The following is a 22456-nucleotide window of genomic DNA, read 5'->3' as shown; positions in this document are numbered from 1 at the left end:
AATTTTAAAAGATAAAATTATTTATTATTAATCGGACTAATTCTTCTCAACGAAGTTAAATATTTATTTACGTTTCCCTAAAAGCTGTTTACTTCTTCTTCTTCTTCGTCGATGAACCGAACCGAGATCGAACCAACAACCTGAAAGACGAAGAAAAAAAAAACGAAAACGGAACAACAACAACAAGAGAGAGAGAGACCTTCCTCTCAACGGCGCGTTTCTCTCACGCGCTAACAACATACACACAGACAGGTCGAGCGATCTCGCGGCCGGCCTTTGAAAAAGCTCCGGTTGTTTTTATCTTTTCCGTTGATAGTTGATTGAGTCTACTGCATCGAGAGAGGGAGAGATGTGGGTTTTCTATCTGATCTCGTTGCCTCTAACCCTTGGATTAGTTGTTTCCACGCTCCGATACTTCGCCGGACCGGAGATTCCTCGTTACGTTCTTATCACCGTTGGATACACCTGGTTCTGCTCCGTCTCCGTTATCATCCTCGCTCCTGCCGACATTTGGACGGTAGGTACACCCCAAGTTTCGTTTTCAATTTCGGACTAGTGCGCGATTCTGATCGAATTGGTCTTTACCAGGACTTATTTGCTTGATTTGCAATTGAATCGTGTGGTTTGCCTTAAAGTTTCATACGTAGGATTAAGATTTAGCTGAAGAATGTGGCTTCTGAATACGGCTTATAGTAATTTGAAACTGGTAGTTAAATGTTGTAAGAGTTTGAAAGACTCACTGAAGGTTTTTAAGGCTTGAAGTCTTAGCTGATCTGGGGGTTAACAAAACTCAATTTAGGGGTAGTAGTAAGCTTAGGTTTCTCATGGTGAGAGCTACTGAGGAATATTATTCGGAAAGCTTCATCGTTTAGTGCAAGATATATGAAACAATGGTAGCTAGATTTCGGTTTGCCATGTTTGATTTGGATTTGAACAAAACTTAGGCGAACAAGGCATTTCAAATTTGTCTTCTTCTGTTCTGCAGACACTATCTCTGCAACCTGATCATCCTGAGAATGGCGCCATTTCCTTCTTATGGAGTTGGTCATACTGGAGTACGTTTCTACTCACCTGGTATGAAACTGGTTGAATTTTTCAGTGCCTTTTTCTCTGACGCATGCCTTTTACAGTACAATTTTTCCTGATCAGATCCAATATTAGGTGGTAAAACCAGATTATTTTTGAAAAAAAAATACCTTAGTTAATCTGTCAGTATGTGTCCCATGTATGTCAAATCACTTTTATCTGTATGGTTGTTATCTTTTAGGTGTAAATTTTTTTTGGTTGCCCTAACAATCTATGTATTGTACATTTATATTAAACTATGTTACCTCTAAACAGGGCAGTGGTGCCCCTTATTCAGGGTTTTGAAGATGCTGGAGACTTTACAGTGTCAGAGAGATTGAAGACTAGCGTACATGTCAACTTAGTTTTCTATCTAGTTCTGGGATTCATTGGTCTTCTCGGTCTTATCCTTCTCATCATGATGCACAGGAACTGGTAAAATGTTCCTTCATGGTTGAATATACTTATATATCGGATTTGTATCTCTTGCTTTTGTCATTAGTGTTGCAACTCAATTGCTCATCGTCTAGCAATAGATGATATATGGCTCACTGGGTTTAGAATATCTGGTGCCCAATCTTTTTTTTCTAGTGTGAAAGTTACATTCGTTCCTGGATTATTTGACTGAGGCGTTCTTGTATGTTAACAGGACAGGAAGCATTTTGGGTTATGCTATGGCATGTTCAAATACTTTTGGGCTGGTGACTGGTGCATTTCTTCTTGGCTTTGGCTTGAGCGAAATACCTAAGACCCTTTGGAAGAATGCAGACTGGACCACCCGCCAAAAAGTTCTCTCTCACAAAATTGCCAAAATTGCTGTGAAACTTGATAATGCCCATCAAGAACTTTCAAATGCGATTGTAGTAAGTTTATCTGGGTTAAACAAGTTTTTTTCCTCATTTTCTTATTAAATATACCCTCTTAACTAAGAACTTCGTTTATATATCAGAGTTCATGAGATCCTCATTGGGGCAATTTAAGATATAAAGAAATATTCCATTTAGCAGACTTTGTATCTAAAGTAAACTAAGTAAATTTCTTCACGTAGTTAAGTACCCTGAGTTTTTAGCAATTCAAATAACTTTACACTGTGCTCCCTCCAGAAATTGTGACATGTGTTGTGTTCTTGTCAGACTGTTTATCACCCCCTAACTATTGCCTTGCTAGGTTGCTCAAGCGACTTCAACTCAAATGTCCAAGCGTGATCCTATGAGACCATACATGAATGTTATAGATGCTATGCTGGCTAAAATGGTAACTTCTACCTCCCAAAATCCTTATATTGTGACTAGAACTTCTCCAGTTTTATTGATGATATATTATACAGTTCAGGGAAGACCCATCATTTAAGCCACAAGGTGGTCAGTTGGGTGAAAATGATATGGACTATGACACAGATGAGAAATCGATGGCAACGTTAAGGCGACACCTTCGAAATGCCAAGGATGAATATTACAGATATAAAAGGTATGGAGAACTTTCTAGAGGGTAGAGGCCCTGTCTTAACTTCTTATAATACTTTGTTAGGAAACTTGTTCCATTAATAGACTAAGTTGCAGCTGTTTTATTTCGAAATCTCTAGTAATGTCTCACTATGGGCTGTTTGCAGTGAGTATCTAACTTACGTTACCGAGGCCCTTGTTCTTGAAGACACAATGAAGAATTATGAACGCCGTGATGCAACTGGATGGTCAGATTTTCGATCATTTCATCTCTCTTCCGTCAGTTATTTTAAACAAGTTTATGATACCTTTCACCTTACGCAGCTTTTTTTAAACCGTATTTCAGGAAATACATTTCGAGCTTCAGAGCTACTCGAACTGGAAATATGGGGAATTTTCTCGACACATTCGGTAAACTATTCAAATACATTTGTACTTATTTGCTCTGTAAACCTACTGAACGTGTTACTGAGGTGGAAAGTTCCCACTTTGAAAAGAACAGAATAGAAAGAATGAAATCAACCCTGAGTAGAGTTGTCGATTGCATGAGAATACTTATGTACATTATTACTATTGGCAGAATTTATGTGGAGGTGTATATTGAAGAAACAAATTCAGATGGTGTTGGCAGTAGTTATGGGGATTATGTCTGCTGCAATTCTTTTAGCAGAGGCAACTCTCCTTCTTAGTAAACTGGACTTGTCCCTCTTCTCAATACTTATTAGCTCTGTCAAATCCGATGAACTGCTAGTGCAGGTATATTGTACTTTACATTTTGGTTCAATTCTCGCTTTGATGGAGCGCGTCATATCTTGTTACCTTATATATCAGCAAATTGTTTCAACTGACTTCTTGAATCCCGATCACTTTGCTTTCAGGCATTTGCTTTTGTACCTTTGGTGTATATGTGCGTCTGTACATACTATTCACTTTTTAAAATTGGGATGCTGATGATTTATTCCTTGACTCCTCGACAAACAAGTTCTGTGAATCTACTTATGATTTGCTCGTAAGTGAATATCGAACGATCCTTTTTTTTAGATAAAGAATTTCACATGCTTATAAATGGTTTTTATGTATCTCTTCAGGATGATTGCTCGATATGCGCCACCAATATCTTACAATTTTATTAATCTCATTCAACTTCATTCCGAGACTATATTTGAGAAGGTATTTTTTCTGTCTCTTCCTTTGCGCATTTCGTCGTCTTAGAAGTCTTTAAATTTTATGCCATAACTGAGCTTCTTTGCAATGTTTTTCATTTGTTTCTGCAGAAAATGGGTAGAATCGATGATGCTGTCCCGGTCTTTGGGCAACGGTTCAATGAAATATATCCGCTCATAATGGTTATCTACACATTGCTAGTTGCAAGCAATTTCTTTGATCGCATATTTAATTACTTTGGTAGCTGGAAAAGATTTAGATTTCAAACAGAGAGCGAGGATACAGACGGGTTTGATCCTTCGGGGGTAATGATTCTTAAAAAAGGTAAAAAAAACCATAGTGATTTTTTTCTGCATTGATATTTGACTAATAATAACTCGTGTTTGGATTCAATCCCCTTTCTTTTCCAATCCTTAGAACGAACATGGCTCGAAGAAGGGCAAAAAGTCGGCGAGCATGTTCTTCCATTAGCAAGGAACTTCAACGATGTTGACATTGAACCAGGAAGCAATTTCTCTGTAAGTAGTAAACCGATAACATATAAAAGCAGAGCTCATAGTGTTTTTTGTTCCAACGCCTGACTAAGTCTTTTGCAGGAAAATTCGTCTGTTGAAATGAAGATGTCGTCGAGCTATGACATAGACACAGTGAAAGGAAGTTCATCGAAAGATGATATGTCCCGTAAATACGGATCAGCCAGAGAAGCAATCACAAACAAATATGCAGCCATTAGAGAACAACAGAACAAACACTCGCCATCTTCTATCAAAAAGCCAGAGAACATGGCTTCAGCTAAAGTGTCCTTACTGGAAACAGACAGTTCAGGTCCAAGTAGTAATGGTGAAGGATCAGGAGAGCCATCGTCTCGTTTGGCTTCCACATGGCGAAACATGAAACAAGGAATCCAGAGTTTTAAAGAGAATGTAGCAACCAAGAAGTTTCTTCCACTAAGACAGGGACCAGAAACAACAACACTAACCAGCACAAGCAGAGTAGTGACTTCATCAGTGCCACAATCACTAGATGAGATATTCCAGAGACTGAAAAACCGGTCTGTAGAACACGGACACTATCTCGATGACGATGATGAGGTTTGACCATGAAGAAGATAGTGGTTGTGAAAATTTGAAAAGACTCTGCGTTTAAACCCAAGAAAAGGCCGAGTGAAAGAAAAGCAAAGCAAAGCAAGCACCAGATTTGGTCACCCATAGTATAGAAACAACATTACAAGAAACTGATGAAAAGCTAATTTGAATGTTACGAATCTCATAACGGAACATCCAAGAGTCGGAAAGGGCCATATTTTTTGTGTTGTAGTATGCTCACTGTTAGTTACATAGTATACTTATACATAAATTTATCGGTTTATATATAATGAACAAATTGCCTGAAAAATATTAGAACGTTTTGTTGATTTTAAACTCCATGGCTGCTGTGATGCCAAATTGTTAATATGACTTTATATACAACACGCAAGTTTAGGATAATGATCAAAATCACTGATTGGTTGTTCAAATCAAATCACAGGAAAGTTCATCGTACCTTTGTTGTATATATATATATATATCTTTGGTCAATTTCAAATTTGTAATACGAATGTATATTATTTCTACGTATTATCAGAAAATCACTTTCATTAAATTTTCCACCATTTCACTTTCTTTATCTGTAAACTGTACACATCAAAAATAAAATTTCAGAAAGAAAAAAAAAGACTAAAATTGGGGGGTCATTTAATAAACTCGTTGACGTGAAGAAACCAATCCACCGACGACGTCGGTGGCGGCGGAAGCAGCAACGCCTTTGCCTTTGAGATGAAGCAACTTAGTCCAAAACCCAGTCTTCTTAACCGTCGTAGATTTCAACTTCTCCTTGATCGTCTTCTTCTTCGTCGTCGAATCCCTAACAGTATTATTATTATAATCCCTGGGAACATGCGCCATAGATCTGCTTTTCTTCAACCCTCCTCCACCTAAAGCTTCGATTAGATTACCACTCAACGCTTCCCTCACAGCGAAAGACATAGACATCGAACCAGCTCTCCGATGATGATCTTTCACCGCCGGTGACGACGGAGAAGACGAAACGGTTGTTGAGGAAGTAGATCGATCATCGGATCGATGAACGATGTAGTACGACGTCGTGTTAGGTAACCGAGAGAGTTTATCTCGTAAACAAGTTGGGCAAACTCCTTTGCTTCCATGGTGGTTGTGTTTTCTGCATTCCATTTTCTTCTTCTTTTTTCTGGTTCGTTCGTTCGTCTCTATATGATGATGATGTGTGTGTGTGGTTTAATGTTGTGGTTTGTTATATATATATATATAAACAGGCACACGCACGTGTGTACCTACGTGTGAAATATTGCCACGTGGATTTCAACGTCGGTATATATAAAGAGGTTTGGCTCTATGTTGACAGGGCTTTCTTAGAAGAAACATATCTGACGTGTTAACGACTGTTTTCTCTATTTCGTTTTACGTCGATAATATATGATTAATATAGAAAATGATTGTTTTTTTTTACTTTCTTTTTTTGTCAAACTTAAGATCATGATTATTATATTAATACAGAAAATAACTGGGAACAACAAAAAAAAAAAAATCTAAACAATAGATATTTTGCCATATAAAATCTTTAGTTAATTTCTTGTTTGTCAAAACTTAAGAAAATGATTATCATATTAATCATAAAATTAACTGGGAACAGAAAAAATGTAAACAATAGATATTTAGCCATATATAATCATAGTTTTTTTTCTTCTTCTTAATTGATGAAAAATCTATATATTGTTTATTTTACTATTAGTTTCAACTAAATTTATGACAAGATCCAACTAAATTTGGAATTTAGGGGGGTTATTGGATGTATGATTTTGATGGATTTGGAAATCCAAACAAAAATCATGTGTTATTCAATCATTGATTTTAAAATACTTATCAAAATCATGTATTATTGGTTCTGTCATTTACAAATACTTTTTAAAATCCCTTGTTATTCATTTAATGATTTGTTTTTGGATTTCAAATTTCACATTATGTTTTATATGGATTTGAATGGATTTGATAGTGTAAAATAGAATGATTGAAATCCAAGGATAAAACATGTTATTTCAAAATCCATCTGTTTTGATTTCTAAAATTTACAATTCCATATGAATTTAGAAATCACCTTTCCAATAACAGCCCCTAATCTAATATCTTTAAAGTATTTGGATTTTCTTGCTTTTTAAATTTATTTTGATTGTTGACAAAAAAAAAATTATTTTGGTTTCTTATCTAATAAAACAAAAATAATAATCATTTTAAATTAGACACGTATTTCTTATTTTTTCATTTAAAATATTTTGAATTAAATTTATTTGTTTCGTTTTTTAAGGAAAACATATTCCCAAATTAAAATTTATAAAAATCTAACGGGAACGTCCGTAGATTTTGGTACAGTTAGTCAGCGAATATTATAGATTGGGTGATGTAAGTGAGAGAGCAAGCAAGTCACACAGCCTGTGACACTAATAAAAACTCAATTCCCGTTCACACTTTCATACAAATTTCACAATGAAGACGCGAAATTTAATAGGGTCAACAAAAGAAACGCAAAAAAAAAAAAAAAAATGTTATGGGACGGTTTTGATTTAAAAACAAACACTCAACATGTTATGGGACCAACTTGTTAGGTATCCATCTGACGGTGACCGTTGGCCGGTGTACTCGGACACGGACTCGCTTGTAAGTTGTAACCGCGTTCGTACCCAAAAAAACAAACCCACTCGTGCGCATTAAAACTTCAATTTATTACTACTAAAAACTGTTACGTGACTTTTTTGGTTTCTGTAAGTTTTTTTTTTCTTTTATTTCTTGAAGAATGGGTGCGCCGTATGCTTCAATTTCGTGCGCACGTGAGTTGTGTAGTCAAAAAGGACGACCATAGTTTATGGGAAATTGCAAAACTATTGAGGAGGAGAAAATCTAGAAGTTTGTACGGTTCATGATCGTGGGAATGAGTGAGTGATTTTTATTATCTTTGGATCGGATTACAAAGTAGATCCTCTTGCTTGTTGTATTAACTAACTAATCCGGAATAACACTTTTCATTCGTTGAACCTTCCTTTTACTACACATATACTTACTTTATTTAAAACATGTACTATGAACCTCGTGGGTTTTGACGAAGCCAACAAAATCAATACTATAAAAAACTCCAGTAAAAGCAACTTCACTTCTCACGTTTCTACGTTTATGTAATAAGAACAAATAAATACTACAGTATGAGATTGTGTTGACATAAGATCCTACTCATGATATCGTATTGTGTGATGGTGATGGGCATGGAATTTTAGTGAGGAGTTCTTAAGCGACCAAGTAAGGCCTTTTGGGTAACTGAGGGAGGCCCAAAAGCCCAAGTAGAGATAAACAATGAAGCTAAAAAAAATTATTGGGGTGAGAGAGGCTCGAACTCTCGACCTCAGGATCACTCAGTAGCTATGAGACCTACGCGCTAGCCAACTGCGCCACCACCCCATGTTGTTGTCTATCGAAGTAACCATTTATTTATTGTTTCACTAAAACAGTAACAACCGACCCATTTAAGGTACCAAAAAAAGTACATAAGATTTTTGGCACACGAAACAAAAGGTACCAAATGGGTGTGTTAGTGTATACCACTAGAATATAAGCGAGAAACTCTATGAATCTAATGCATTAATTTCGCCTTTTATGGTTAGTTATCCAACTCGTCAGAAATGGACCAACTTGTTAAATTAAAATCAGATCAGACTGTCACAGATGGAGAAAGCGAGCGATAAACGACCACTCGAAAAAAGGAAAATTGATTAGGGTAGATATGTGGTTTACTAGTAGTTTTTTTTCTTTTGTAAGCAATAACATTATGGGATATGAATTATCCAGCTCCATTCATACAAAGAATATGAGCCGAGCCGGTGGATCAATGGCCAAATTGGATAAGCCGAGCGCGTGAGTCAGAGTCAGAGTCTTCGTATAGTTTATAAACTCCGAGGCATATGGGATTAGTGCCGCTTACGTGAGAAGAGAAGTGGTCAACTTTGGCTGACGGTTGAATCTTGGGTCCCTCTTGGTGGTGTGACATGACAAAAGCCTAGCTTGTTTCTTTCTGGATCTCTACAAACGTCTCGTTATGGGATTTTGATTTTTATTTTTTTTTTTCTTTTAATGTTTTATAAGTTGCTAATCTCATAATCTGTAAACAAAGAACAAGATGTTCTTCAACACTTAACTTTTACAACTTCAAAAGAATGTCAAAGATAATTTTAATTCGTCTTTCAAACTTTTGATTTTGGTTCTTGATAGTTATGATCGTCTTTCAAAATTTATTTTGAAACACAACATAATTAATCGGATGATAAAATTGACTCTAATTACCAATTTCACAGATATGAAGAATCTGATCATGATCTTTATATAAAAGAAAAAAAAACTAAATATAATAGTATATTTCTTATTATTCCAGGCTTTCAGCTCTCTGATTAATGTATAATATATATCCGATACTAAAATATTTAAAATTAAAAATGTGGAAACAGCATATATCCTAGGGGTGTAAGTGCACATGCATGGTTGGGAACTTGGGCAGCATCAAGTTGGCATTACACAAAATTCTCGACCAAAAATTAGAATCTCTCTTATTATTTTAATTTTATTTCAGAGATATAATATTACGAACCCTGTACCAAAACCATAACTTTTCTGTTTTCTTGTTGTATTAGTTAGTAAGACTTTTATTTCTTATTTACAAAATTAAAGACGAGTTCTATCATATACACTAGTAGAAATTTCTCGTATAGACATGAAAGAGTCACGATACTACGTGGCATTTTTCTAATTAAATACAAAAAAGTCACAAAATGCCACGAAATTAAAAATAATGTATTATGTAACATTTTCGTGATTTAATCGTGGCTTAATTAGCCACGAAATAGTCTCGTTTGTTATGTGACTTTTTCTGCTACATTATGGTTATAATATATACGTGACTATTTGTATAAACTGTGTCTTTTGTAACTTACTAATCTAAAATCGGATTACCAATTATAAAACATGTTTTTTCTTTCCAAAATGCTTTAATAAATCTATTTTACTATGGGGAAAAAAAATTGTTTTACTAAAACAAAAAGTAACCAAATATTTTGGTTTTTGCGGGATAGCTGAATTGTTTGGCACCAAAATATTTGGGTTTTCTGGATTAGCTGAAAATTTAACATCAAAATTATTTTGTTTTAGTTAATTTATTAAAAGAAAAAACAGTTAATAAACCAAGAAAACCCTTAAGTCCTTCGACTTTAACACTTTAGAAAAATAAAGCCGTCACTCATATCTCTTCCTCTTCAAGAATTGTCTTCCCTTCGTCTGATCTTCGTCACTCACACACCTCCGACTTGAATCCGCCGGTACGTCTTCTTCATCTCCTTCTTCTCCTTCTCTAGTGTTCATCTCCTTCAATGTATTTGCTTTTTCTATTTCAACAATTCCAGACCCTTTAAATCATCAACATTTTTAGGTTTGTATATGTTTGTGAAATTTGACATCGAATTCTTGATCTTCAGCTTGGAATCAACCAGCTCAAAGGTAAATCTCTCTGTTCCTCTCATTTTTTCATCTTTATTTCAGATCTAACTATTTCGTTTCAGATCCAACCTTTAGATCTAACCATTTTTCTCAGATCCCATCGCTGTCAGCACTATTCGATATTTAAAGGTTAAATCTCTCAATTTTTACTCAACAAAAAAGACAATTGGATTTTGTAATATTTATTAGGATTCAAAGAAAGAAATGCATATAGAAAAGAAGCTATCCAGCGACAGAAGGAGAGTGCCGGAGATGGCGGAGAAAGAGAGCGGCAAAGAGCAAAACCCTTCTCCGTTGAAGTATTTTTATTTTCTATTTCAATTTGTTTTGTATAATTAAAATTATTTTCGCTTTTTAGTAAATAAATCATTTTGATTAATCTGCAATGGGTAATTTTTTTTTATTAAAACTAAATGAGATTTTTATTAAAACTAAATGAGAAAGTCACGAACATTTACCTGACAAATCCGTGGCTAACATAGTTACGAAGCACGCGTGCCAAAAACGTGGTTATAATGTCAAAAGACACGAATTTTTTTAGATCACGATCGTATAAACACGATTTTTTTCCGTGTCTTTCCGTGACTGTGTGGTCATATAGCCACGAAAATATAGCCTTAGTTACGGAATTGTCCATGGCTGTACGCTCTATTTTTACTAGTGATATTTGCTTCAAATTGTCATGAAAAATGATTATCACTCAGAAAGACTATAATATAGATTTACTGGACTAGTATAACTTGGAACTCCCATAAATGAAACAAACAGTAGAGTAAAACTGACTTTCAATAATTACATTTGATATTTTATCATTTCTATGATATTTGTTTGATTGACACAAAACAGAAGCATCGCATTGAGTTAGAAATATTCATTATCTTATAAGTGAGCCGAGCAATAAAGTACGTTTACCTAGGCTAAGACAATGGCGTATCAAAGTTTTTTTTTTTTGTTGTGGTGAAATCGTATCAAATTTAAAAGCTATAATTAAAGGGATAATTGTATTAATAAACACAATTTGCAGATGATTTTCCAATAAACAACCGGTTAGAGTGGTGATTTTTCCTTACAACTTTTGTCTTTTGGCCGCATCCATAGATATGCCTACGAGTACGCGTCCAATTCAATATAAAAGGAACAATATGATAAAATAAAAGTAGATATATGTGTACAATTTGTAATTAACTAATACAATAGTCAATAGTTATGCATGCATGCATGCATGCATTCTCCATCTTCAATCAAACAAAACAGACAAATCAGAAGATGTATAGAGCAAATATAAGCTAAGAACAACAAAAGTGGGAAAGAAAGAAAAGAAATAAAAGGAGCAAAGATGCCCTAAAACTACAACATTATCGCTGTTTAGACAGAGTGGAGCATGTCACCCCAAGTGTAAACTAATGATCAATTATTCCCTCGGCTTATAACCTTAATTTATTAATTATCAGACAGCCGAGCCAATCATAGTTACGATTCATAATTAGTTATGTTTTTTATGATTGTAGTGCGTATATTTTGTTGCTAAAAAGATGAAGGATAGATAGTGGAAGTCGACCTGAACAAACTTTAATTATTTGTTATTAAGTGAAATTCCTTGCCATATTACTTAATCCCAGTTGAGTTTTATTAAATTAGCTGCTGCTTTTAAACAAATACTCTGGATTAGTCTAGTTCTTACCCAATATTTTTAACTGCTCTCTTTTTTACTTTTGTGCCAACATCTTTTCTATTGTTAAGTTTCACGAAAAAAAATAGTAGGGTCTGATTGGTAACATATCCAAAGCTGTACAGAAAAACTGTAAGCTGGAGCTGTAAGCTTTTAAGGAATAGTGCAAAACTGTAAGAAATAGCTGTACATGAAAGCGGTACAAAAAAACTGAAAATAAATTTTTTAATAAAATTTTTAGTAAAATTTTTGTGATTAGTAAAAACTTAAAATTGTACCATTTGTACCGTTTTGTTTTTGTCGCCAATCACACCTTAGTGTATTGTAAAACTTTCAGTAATCAAGCTAAGATTTTGAATAAACTTTTTTTTATTGACCAAACTTTTTTTTTTGACGGCGGTAAATGATTACATACACGTGCATATATTATTAACCATTACCGTGAAGATATAAATACAATTTTTTAAAGGAGACTGCGAAAGGTGGACGTGTAGAAAAACAAACGGTGACGCGACGGCGTTTAAAGTGACGTGTTCGATGTAAAGTGGGACCTACTCACATGGCTCTCCACCAATGTCTTTGTCTGAAAGCGACAGCGCAAAAGTCTTGTGGGCTTTATATGGGCCCCTACCACAGCTTTTGCGTCTTCACCAAAGTAGATCTCGTGCAAAATCTAACACGTGTACGGCTGACACGTCTTGAGATCCAGTGGGATCGCCGCATGGAGATAAATCCCTCTTCCTGACTGAAACTAATCTTTTGTTTCTGTAACTCTTTCAACAGAATCCCATGTGCACCATCTCTCCACTTCGTCTTGTCTGACATTTTTGCTCTTCTTTTTTTTTTATTTAAATTGTAACAGTTTCATTCTTATTAATATTTCAAGTATATGATGGTGTACTAGAGATTATGAAGAACTTGTTGAACAAAGAAAACAAAAATAAAGATAGAACAAAAAACAACATCACCCGATAAGACTGATAACTAAATTGAAGATAGACACCAATCTAATACGAAAACAATGACTCTTTGGGCTATATAGTTAATGGATGGTTCCCATTTGTAACGTTGCATGACAATGACTATGTCACAAAACTCTCAATTAATATCACTAAGGGGTAAAATGTGATTAATGCGTGCATGGTACAAAACAAAAAGAATTAACGAAAAATGACATATTACACTGCCAGTTTTTTGTACGATAATCTTTTTGAACCGGTGAAAAAATGGCAACCACTTAGTTATTTTCGTATTTGTAATAACAATTTCGTTTCATAGTTCCACTTCCACGAGTAAAATAGTTAGAAGTTGAGCATTATCTTTGTATACTAATTAAGTTACTAACTAATCAATATAGAAGTACGGTATATAGGAGATCGGCGGATGGAAACATTGTATTTGAATAAACAAACAGTATACAGACTTTTGTTGCAGCAAAAAGGCAAATTAAAAATGGCTTTAGGTAATGAAAAAGCAAGTAAACAAAAGGAGAAAAAGGAACGGCTAGAAACAAACACGGATATTTAGGGAGATCCAATTATGTGGCTCGGCTTTTCATGTTTTCATCTCCATGTCCTTATGCTGTGAATATATATAGTATTTTTCAAAAGAAAATATTTTCGAACGTTATTTTTTCCTTTCTATGATTACGTTAACGTTTGTCATTAACCCACAAACGAGGCGAGCGTTATGAAAATTTTCCTAATTACAACTTATTCCTATCTAAAGAGAACTTATTCCTATCAAAAAAGAACATTCAAAACTTATAATCGTCTAATAATAATCGACTAACCTAATGATTCTCAATAAAAACTATACAAACTCAGTAATGAACCGTTGACAGTAAAATACAAAAAAAAAAAAAAAAACACCTCAGTAATGAACCAAAAAATATATAGTTTTGACAGATTTAAAAATAAAAATATTGTTGATCATAATTCAGAAATACTATATAATATTTTGGGGTTAACAGGAATTAATTGGTTTATTTATCTTATCAAATCGATATCTCTAGTTTAGACAAGTCGTAATCTCGAGAGAATCAGTTCTTACTAGCAATCGTATCATGTCGACTTCTTAAACAAATCAATGACAGAAAATAAATTGTGTAACATTTTTCAAAAGTCAAGACACATTTCTGTTTCTGTAAAATGACTTTCACATAACATCAAGGTAAGAAAAATGTCAGGTAAACTACAGAGTTTAGAATCTTTTGAGTAGTGCCTAGTCGTGATCGTGAACAGACAACGAGGGGAAAAAAAAAAAAAAAAAAGAATAAGTCGTAACTATACTGTGCTCATTATCGGAAGTTAAAGATTTTAGTATGATTTATCATCACATTCATAGATTCACCCCCTAAGTAATTATTTAAAAATACTAAAATAAACGACGAAAAAATATTATTTCGTCACATTTTATTTTTATTAATTCCCGATAATTTCAGACAATTTTTTTTTTTTTTTGTCATGTCTCTTCAACCTTGAAAAGATTACGGCCGCACGTGCATGGAACCGCACGTGATCTCTCGGTTTTTTTACCCTCTCGCGTCATGTCCCCACTTTCACAACTAAAAAGACCCCAACATTTTGGGTAATTCGATTTTTCCCACCTTCAGAAATATTTTTACATAACCCCTTCAATTTTCCTATTTTTTCAATTCTACCCCCACAAATTTTACGAATTCCACTGATCGGAGCAATACCATTGTTCATTGTCCGCAAACAACTTGCAAGCTTCCTCTCCACTGAACAGATCTTCATGCTCTTCCATCTTCACGAACTGACTGAAACAATCCATCGTCGTTGCCGCCACTGCACCCGCCGCTTCAACGGTCGTGGGACTATACTCTTCGTTCAACACCGCGCTCGAGTCACTGCTATCGGCAGGATCTTCTCTGAAGCTTTCGGTCCGTGGAAAAATGCTAAACATTTCGTACGCGAGCTCCGACGTTGGAGCTGGAGCTTCCGTAGGAATAGGCGGTGACGGTGGACGGTGGTTTAGCTCTAAGACTTCATTATTAGCCATCATCACCGTCTGATTTGCTTCCGTAGCTTTGATAACTCCGTTCTCTTCCCCATCCACGTTAAGTTTTGCTCTAAGCTCTTTAATCTGTAGAGTTGGATCATCTCTAAGTTTAGCTTATCATCAAACTCATAATATATATACACTAAATAAATAAATATATGGTTATACCTGTCCAAGGAGAGAATCGTTATCGCGTTGAAGCGAGTCGCGGCTGCGTTTGAGTGCATCAAAGTTTGACTTAAGAACGCCGTAATCACGTTCGAGCTGCTTTGTCTTCCACCGAGCACGGCGGTTTTGAAACCAGATCGCGACTTGTCGCGGTTGTAACCCAAGTTCTTGAGCCAGCTTCACTTTCCTCTCAGGCTCTAGCTTGTTATCAATCTCAAAATTCTTCTCTAACGCTTTCACTTGCTCTACACTCAACCTCCGTTTTTTCTCCGCGGCAGTGGAAGACGCGTGTCCAACGCCTCCCATGTCGTCTAGACTCCCGTCGTCGTCTAAGGCGTCGAACATCTGAGAGTAGTCTCCGGCGCCGGAATAGAGAAAGCCGGTGTTTGTTGGTCTTGGACTTATTTGTTTGTCTGAAAAAAACATTAAATCACGGATACTTCAAACCAATCCCATGAACGGATAATTTCAATCAAATAATGGAATATTTATGATGTCATGAATAATCACCAAACCTTTGTCAGGATAACGTCTCGATAGTATGAATTGTCAGAAAAAATAAATAAAAACACATCTTTACTTAAATTATTAAATAATAGACAATTATTAGTAAAAAATCAGTCTTATATACCTATAGGTAATTGTACATTTCAAGCTAGTATTCAGCTAATGAACATCAAAAGACATAACAATTACAGTTTCAGAATTGTAGTATAAGATTTTTTTTTTTTTACCTGTTGTAGAATTGCGAATTGGTAAGAAACCGACCAAAGAATCGGAGCTTCCACGTGATCTCTTCATCTTGTTTGGTTGGGAACTATTGAGATCGTAAAATTGCTTAAGAAAAAAAAGGAAACAAAGTTTGTACTGAATGGCCTAGATCGATCGTTATTGATAAAGATCTCTATCTATACGACCAATACATGAAGAAACGATCCTCTCTCTTCTCTCATTTGCTTCTTCTCCAAAGAAGAAGAATCTTTGCTCTGTGTTTACACTATATATCCATCCAAGATGGAAACAGAGAATTCACTAATAATACCCAGATATATTCATCCTCGGGAGAGATTTCAAAGTTCTTATATTTTTGTTTTTGTGTTTCCCGAGAAATCCAAATTTGTAAGAGAGAGGGAGAGAGAGAGAGAGAGATGGCTTCTCACTCCATCTCCGGGTTTTAAATAAGACGACAGGTTAACCCTAGGGGAAGTGTTAGAGATATCTTTGAGTTATTTTCAAGAATTTCGGGGGATTTTTTAATTTATGAAAAATTATATAATTAAATGCAAAAGCAACTTATGAGAGAGTCTGATCCAGGATCTAAATTGATGCCATATTGCCCATAGGTTTCAGCTCGTGCTCGGCTACGTTGGAGCCGGTTAAGATTCATTAAATTAGATCGTAATCATTAGGTTTCTAATTTAGTATGTTTCCTCTGTTTCTAATACTAATGTTTTAGATTATTTTCTCTTTGAAAGTTCAATTTGATGTAGTAAACTATTTGTTGTTAATTAAATTGTTTTAACATATATATATATGAAAAGATATTTAATTGTATATTTTTGTATATGACTAAAAGAACAAATGTGGACTCCCAAAATATTGCTTTCTGTACTTCGTTCTCACTTCTAGTTCTTGTTTGTTGGTGATTTAACTAAAGAAAAGAGTAATTACACCCAATGATAAGGGTTTTGAGTTGTTGACACACAAAAAAAAAAAAAGGGACAAAAGGGTTGAGTTAGAAATCAGGAATTTGCAAATGCAAAACTTCATAAATTCACTACACATATTTTTTTTCTTTAACAAAAAAGGACATTTCTTACACTGATTCTAAATTATTAATTAGAAGTATGTGCTTATGATTACACATCTATATAAAAATATATTATTATATAAAATAACATGTCCCAAAAAAATGATAATAATATGTTATTTACCAAATTCACTGTGAAAAAACAGTCTATATATCAAGGTATATATGGTTGAAATGGACTCTCTACAGTAGAGTTGATATTTTCCAATTAAAATGTCATAATCAATCGTATTAATAATTCACTGGACCAACCATTCAATTTTAATACAATTAATATAGACATGGGTCATGGGCGTTATATATAACGAAGATACACGCAAAGAAATACTATATAAAAAAGTTGAATAGAAGTCGGTCCAGTAGTTGGCCATGCAAATTGATTTTGCTTTAACATAGAAGATTTTAAAATGTGGGTCAGCATTTTTTTTCTTTCCCAAACGCAAATTACTTAGATTTATAGTGGCATTCATATTCGTAAACTTTTTCTATTTCTGTTGTCATTTATTTAGATGACATGTTAACTCGAGTTACAACCCGACTGTCGGTATTCAAATATATACTGTAGACATTTTCCAAACTTTGAAGCACATTTTTCATATGATATTGAGTTATTGACGATTTTATAAAATAACGCAAAAATAGCAAATTATTTAAAAATGAACATGATTTATAATCTACTAGTCTATATAGCCATATAGGTATCATATCGATGTTGCCGTCTCGCTATAGTATACGAATCTTAGATATGATATAAAGTGCTTGTGAAAATTGTAAATGGCAAAAGAAACTAAACATAATCATAATAATCTAGTGGTTGTGATGTCATTTGAAACTTTTATGATTTAACAATTTATGTGTGTTAATAAGTTGTTACCGTTTTAACAACGAATTTTATACACATTTTATTGATCGATATGTATTTAAAAAAAATGATTCACATGTATTGATCGATATGTTTTTTTGACGCCCGTCTCTCTGGGGAATTCTAAAGAATTGGAGGCTACCAAAATTTTGAAGCAATATGAGTTTATTGTAAAATCACGGTTTTTTGGGCATTCAGATCATACAAGCCAAGTAGTATAATGTAGTATTTTTATTGAGACGTTTGGTATGATGTAGTTTATTTTCTTTTTTCTTATGTTGAAGGTTGTATAATGTTGTAAGTTGATACAAGAAAAACGTAGATGTTTGTAGGCTGTAGCTTAGCTGCGTTTCATTCCGCTCTCAAGATCGATACAGATTTCTTCTCAGGGTAGACAAATTTACCACTGTATAATCATTTGGGAGATAATCGTATACGAAGAGCATCAATTAATTAGTAAACATTGTCTTTTTTCTAGGATTCTTTTATTCTTTAATTGGTTAATGATCATATTAAGGATAAAAGTCACATCATATTTAACCCCAGCGGGATATAAAGTAAATTATGTTATGATATACTTTTGTTTTCTCGTCACATTTGGTGACATGTAAACATTTTTAGTTAATAGTTGTACACAGACATGTATGTATTGTAGTGTTAATATAATAATATATGGAAGAAGAGTATGTGGTGTACAAAGGATATTCACAAACTACAAAATATTTTTTAAATCGAGTAATGGGAAAGGCGACAGAGCTTTGATGAGATAGCTGTCTGTCTCTGTAACGATCTTTGCCCATTTACTACAAAATGTATTATTTTTGTCCGGCCGTAGTATTTTAGTAAATTTATATTTAGAATATATAATCCTTTAACAATATTTTTTTAATGAATATCATAATAACTTCGGTGTTTTACCAATTAAAAGTTTCCATATAACCTAGATCTAAATTCAATAATTTGTAATACAACAAACATTTAATTCATCGTTGATAACAAATTTTAATACAATTAATGTATATACCAAAGTAGGTTTTACTTAAGCAAGTGTTTCAGAATCTAACAATACAATTTGATTACAAAAGAAAAATTAGTATAAGAAATGAACGTAGATTTGTTGTTTTGACATATAATTAAACAAACGAAAAAAGCATAAAAGCGAGGTGGAAAATAAAGAAAAAGGTTCTTGGAGTTGAGACTTTATGTTAATATTCATATATTAATAAAAGTTTAGCCATTTATATAGTGACATACTAACATGATGATATCGTATGTATCCATCTAAAATCTTAAAATTGAAAAGCCTAAAGTAAAAGAGGTTTGGTGTTTCATTTTTTAAAATATAATCTTTTATATAAGGGAGTTTGGTCGATGAGCTGGTTATATCCTATGAAAGCAACTAATTCCACTAGATTCTTGATGTTTTTTGTCTTCTAGAAACATTGATCGCGACATTGAAATTTGATCAATCACAAAAATATCAAAACCGGCATCATTTATATTATCCATCGGAATAATATAAAACGTTAGATTTAACATTGGAGAAGATCTGTAAAATCATTGGGCTTTTGGGTTCTTCAGATATTTCGGCCACGGATCGTAGAAAGAGGCTTTGTTCGTATTCGTAATCTAGACGATCGTTCAAACATCTCGAGGACCTATGCTCTGGTTTTCCCAAACTGAACCTCATCCGTGTCCGGTTAAGCTAAAAGGCCCAATTCGTTACAATATAAGGCCCACGAGTGAACCCGTATAATATCAAACCGGTTTTACCAATCTGTACTATTTTTTTGATGTATACTCTTTAAGTTTCGAGAGTCTACTAGTAGTATAACTTTATGTAGATTGTAGTATTAAATTTTTAAAAGATGAGTTGACGTTAACTGTCTCCAAATTTGAAGCCCTACATACACTTGTTGACTTATGGGTACTTGATTATTTTACAAGAGATTATTTATAATTGTGGATAAAATTTCAACTTTCCTTGTGAATTCTTCTAACGACTTCATGCACCGCATTTGCGACCTCATTAATCGAAGGCGTCAATTGACAATTTGCCTCTACCTAATCCAGAAAACCAATTATTTAAGGATATAATAAAGTCGATGTTTAAAAACAATATAGGTCTAACTATATAGTAGTGTATACGTTTATCTTAACCGACAAATACTGTTATCATTATTATCTAATATTTCCCAAAAGAAAAATAGAAGAGAATGAAAATAATTACCTTGACGCCAATAGTAAAGAGAGACATTTCATTAGCAGTTGTGAAGTTGAGATGTAGAGTACTTAAACCTAAAGAGTTAAACTCATTGATCAGCTTGAAGAGCAATCTTGGCTGTGTCTTTGTTAACACTTTGATGTTGGCATGTCTTTCTACCATTGTAACCTCCACGTCAGCAACTGCCTTGCCGTGGTGGTAGTTAGAGGAGAAGGAGGAGGCAGTAGTGGCGGTGGAGTATTGAGGGAACATGAAGAAATTGGAGAATTTGTTTGGTGATCGATTAGGTTTACGAGCTTTTAATTGTGCTTCAAGTGAATGAAGAAGTTGTTCTAGCTTCTTCAGATAGTTAATGGTCCCTTCTATGATTGATGCTTGGTCATTCTGTTAATAATATAAACGGAAAATCACAGATTATTTATTAGCTCGTATAGTTGTATTTGAGATGAATGATCGGAAAACACATAATAATTGAACATTTAGCTGAATAAAGTTTTCGGGTGCATTTGATAGCCTTAATTCAAATTAAAATCTACTTATATAGTTCAATAATTTATGAATTTGTATGCACCGGAATCATGTTTTAATCCTAGAATATGATTAAAAATTACATGATAAATTAGTAAAATGTAAAGGTGAAATAAAACGAAAGTAGTGTACTAAGCAGACCTAAAAAGAAGATAGAAGGAAACTCACAGGTTGAGAATAAGAGAGAGGCATCATAGATTTGAGGACAGATAGAAAGTGATTCATCTGTCTTCTCCGGTTACGTTCGACGGCAATGTGATTCATTCTTTGGTTCTGTATATCTTCTATCTTTTTATCACTTCTCGTTCTCCTTGTCCTCTTCGGCGATTGTACGTAGTCATCACTGGAACCACCTCGCGGTCGCAGAGAAGATAACTTTTGAGTTGAGTGAGATTGTTGCTCTGTTACGGAGCAAGAGAGTGTCGCTAAATCAGAAGAGGAAGAAAGGGAATTTTGCTGTGACTTGGAAACGACGATGTTTTGTAAGAAATCCAAGATATCGTAGCTTAAGGATGTTTCCATGAGTGAGAAGCCAAAACTATACGAACCCACCAACCAAGAAAATTGAGAGGTTAATGGCTATGATGTATTCACAAAGTCATTTTTATGCGTATATATTTATAAATGGGTCTTGTTGGTTTTATTTATTTATTAATCTTGGATGAATATAATAATCAAGTTTTCGCGTCGTTTATGTAAAGCCCTAGCTAGAAACCAACGTACATGAATTAAATAATGTGAGATTTGTCATTTGTGTGTTTAGTTACTAATATTAGTACAGCTGGCGTCTCCTAATTGGGAATTTGGAGATCAGACAGTTTCGACAAAACGACTCTACAATCATGTAATTAAATTAGTAATTAGCAACCTCAATTCATTGCTGATTTTGTGGTTCACAGTTGACATGTACACAATTTTAGGAAAACGCATATCAATGCAGTTTAATAATACTAAGATAAACTAATTTATTTTATTTTTCACCAAATTTCACGGTATATATATCGTCACGAATCGCATATTTTACTTCTCAAATCTGCCACGTATGTTTGACTAATATATAAGGGTAAACAAACATATATCACATACTATCAAATACTTATATAAAGCCATTTCAAATCTGCAAGTCATTTATAAAATACATCACAATGTGAGGAGAAGGGAGGAAGAAAAGAAAAAAACAAAATACCATTAAGGGCTTTTTCTCAAAACCGCATAGCACGATTGAGAAACTCTTCTCTAAATGATGGAAAACAATCTATTGGGATTAGGGAGGAATATACATAACAAAGAAGAATGTTATATTTCTTGATCGTTTGATAAATCTTAAAATATTTTACTATCTAAATATAATGACACAAATCATTTATATTTATTTGTGATTGCCAATCACATTGTCGTTTTATATGATGGGTACTTTTCATCTAACAAAGAAACGAAATTTGCTAGTTGTGAGTTGAAAAAGTCGTGATTTTTGGCAAGCTGGTTATCAATCTGACATTAATTTGTGAGTTTTATATGATTGGTACTCTTTTATATGTTGTTGTGTCTATAATAAGACAAGCTGGTTACTACATTTGTCTACTTCCACATTTCCAATTATTGTGTATTTTTTGACTAATAAATGCAACAAGAAATAATAGCAAAGGTATCATCGACAATACGAATAGACTGATGCGTTTTCTATGGTAATTTTCCTGTGAACAAAATTAGTGGCTTATTATTTTATTAGAGACTTAATTTTCCTTTTTTCCAAGTTTTTGTTGCACAATTAATGACACAATCGAATCTATAATTTCTCAATCAAATCTTTTAGATTTTACAGTTGTGAACAGAGTGCCATCGAGAGGCTAATTAAAATTTCCTTTTTCGTCTTCACCATCGAGACATTAATTAAGGAAATC

At 33.9% G+C, this 22456-nt stretch overlaps 4 protein-coding genes and 1 non-coding gene across 6 annotated transcripts; 1 reads left to right on the top strand and 4 right to left on the bottom strand.

The window, feature by feature from the left end:
* On the top strand, positions 97–5095 carry LOC104743881 (LMBR1 domain-containing protein 2 homolog A-like). 2 transcript variants are annotated; one of them, XM_010464918.1, is made up of 14 exons: positions 97–517; positions 986–1074; positions 1342–1500; positions 1715–1928; positions 2233–2319; positions 2393–2532; positions 2675–2755; positions 2854–2918; positions 3088–3263; positions 3386–3516; positions 3596–3677; positions 3782–3995; positions 4089–4189; positions 4268–5095. In XM_010464918.1, the coding sequence occupies exons 1-14, from the start codon at positions 350–352 to the stop codon at positions 4766–4768; spliced, it is 2208 nt and encodes a 735-aa protein (XP_010463220.1). In that variant the 5' UTR covers positions 97–349; the 3' UTR covers positions 4769–5095. The 2 variants fall into 2 exon arrangements, with proteins under 2 accessions (XP_010463220.1, XP_010463224.1); XM_010464922.1 differs by having other exon boundaries at positions 334–517; positions 1364–1500.
* Positions 5256–5982, bottom strand: LOC104743872. Its single transcript, XM_010464909.2, has one exon. The coding sequence runs from the start codon at positions 5897–5899 to the stop codon at positions 5405–5407; it is 495 nt and encodes a 164-aa protein (XP_010463211.1). The 5' UTR covers positions 5900–5982; the 3' UTR covers positions 5256–5404.
* On the bottom strand, positions 8104–8188 carry TRNAM-CAU. Its single transcript is given in 2 exon segments — positions 8104–8139; positions 8151–8188. It is a non-coding gene; the product is annotated as a tRNA-Met (tRNA).
* Positions 14387–16309, bottom strand: LOC104743861 (homeobox-leucine zipper protein ATHB-5). The gene is made up of 3 exons (XM_010464901.2): positions 15866–16309; positions 15132–15544; positions 14387–15047 (listed from the first exon to the last, which is right to left on the bottom strand). The coding sequence occupies exons 1-3, from the start codon at positions 15930–15932 to the stop codon at positions 14613–14615; spliced, it is 915 nt and encodes a 304-aa protein (XP_010463203.1). The 5' UTR covers positions 15933–16309; the 3' UTR covers positions 14387–14612.
* Positions 19657–21665, bottom strand: LOC104743853 (transcription factor bHLH99-like). Its single transcript, XM_010464892.2, has 4 exons — positions 21642–21665; positions 20724–21134; positions 20034–20411; positions 19657–19867 (listed from the first exon to the last, which is right to left on the bottom strand). The coding sequence occupies exons 1-4, from the start codon at positions 21663–21665 to the stop codon at positions 19778–19780; spliced, it is 903 nt and encodes a 300-aa protein (XP_010463194.2). The 3' UTR covers positions 19657–19777.

The sequence above is a fragment of the Camelina sativa genome, chromosome 2, assembly GCF_000633955.1.
Source record: "Camelina sativa cultivar DH55 chromosome 2, Cs, whole genome shotgun sequence".
NCBI lineage: Eukaryota > Viridiplantae > Streptophyta > Magnoliopsida > Brassicales > Brassicaceae > Camelina > Camelina sativa.
This window is presented reverse-complemented; position numbering and strand designations above follow the sequence as displayed.

Coding starts and splice junctions, on each gene's coding strand:
- LOC104743881 (XM_010464918.1), top strand. CDS start 350: ATGTGGGTTTTCTATCTGATCTCGTTGCCTCTAACCCTTGGATTAGTT. Junction 2,533..2,674: donor GAATATTACAGATATAAAAG/GTATGGAGAACT, acceptor GGCTGTTTGCAG/TGAGTATCTAACTTACGTTA. Junction 2,919..3,087: donor GAATTTTCTCGACACATTCG/GTAAACTATTCA, acceptor TACTATTGGCAG/AATTTATGTGGAGGTGTATA.
- LOC104743872 (XM_010464909.2), bottom strand. CDS start 5,899: ATGGAATGCAGAAAACACAACCACCATGGAAGCAAAGGAGTTTGCCCA.
- LOC104743861 (XM_010464901.2), bottom strand. CDS start 15,932: ATGAAGAGATCACGTGGAAGCTCCGATTCTTTGGTCGGTTTCTTACCA. Junction 15,545..15,865: donor AATTCGCAATTCTACAACAG/GTAAAAAAAAAA, acceptor TGTTTTTTTCAG/ACAAACAAATAAGTCCAAGA. Junction 15,048..15,131: donor ACGATTCTCTCCTTGGACAG/GTATAACCATAT, acceptor CCAACTCTACAG/ATTAAAGAGCTTAGAGCAAA.
- LOC104743853 (XM_010464892.2), bottom strand. CDS start 21,665: ATGGCTTTATATAAGTATTTGATA. Junction 21,135..21,641: donor CTTTATATAAGTATTTGATA/GTATGTGATATA, acceptor AATACATCATAG/CCATTAACCTCTCAATTTTC. Junction 20,412..20,723: donor CTCTCTCTTATTCTCAACCT/GTGAGTTTCCTT, acceptor TATTATTAACAG/AATGACCAAGCATCAATCAT.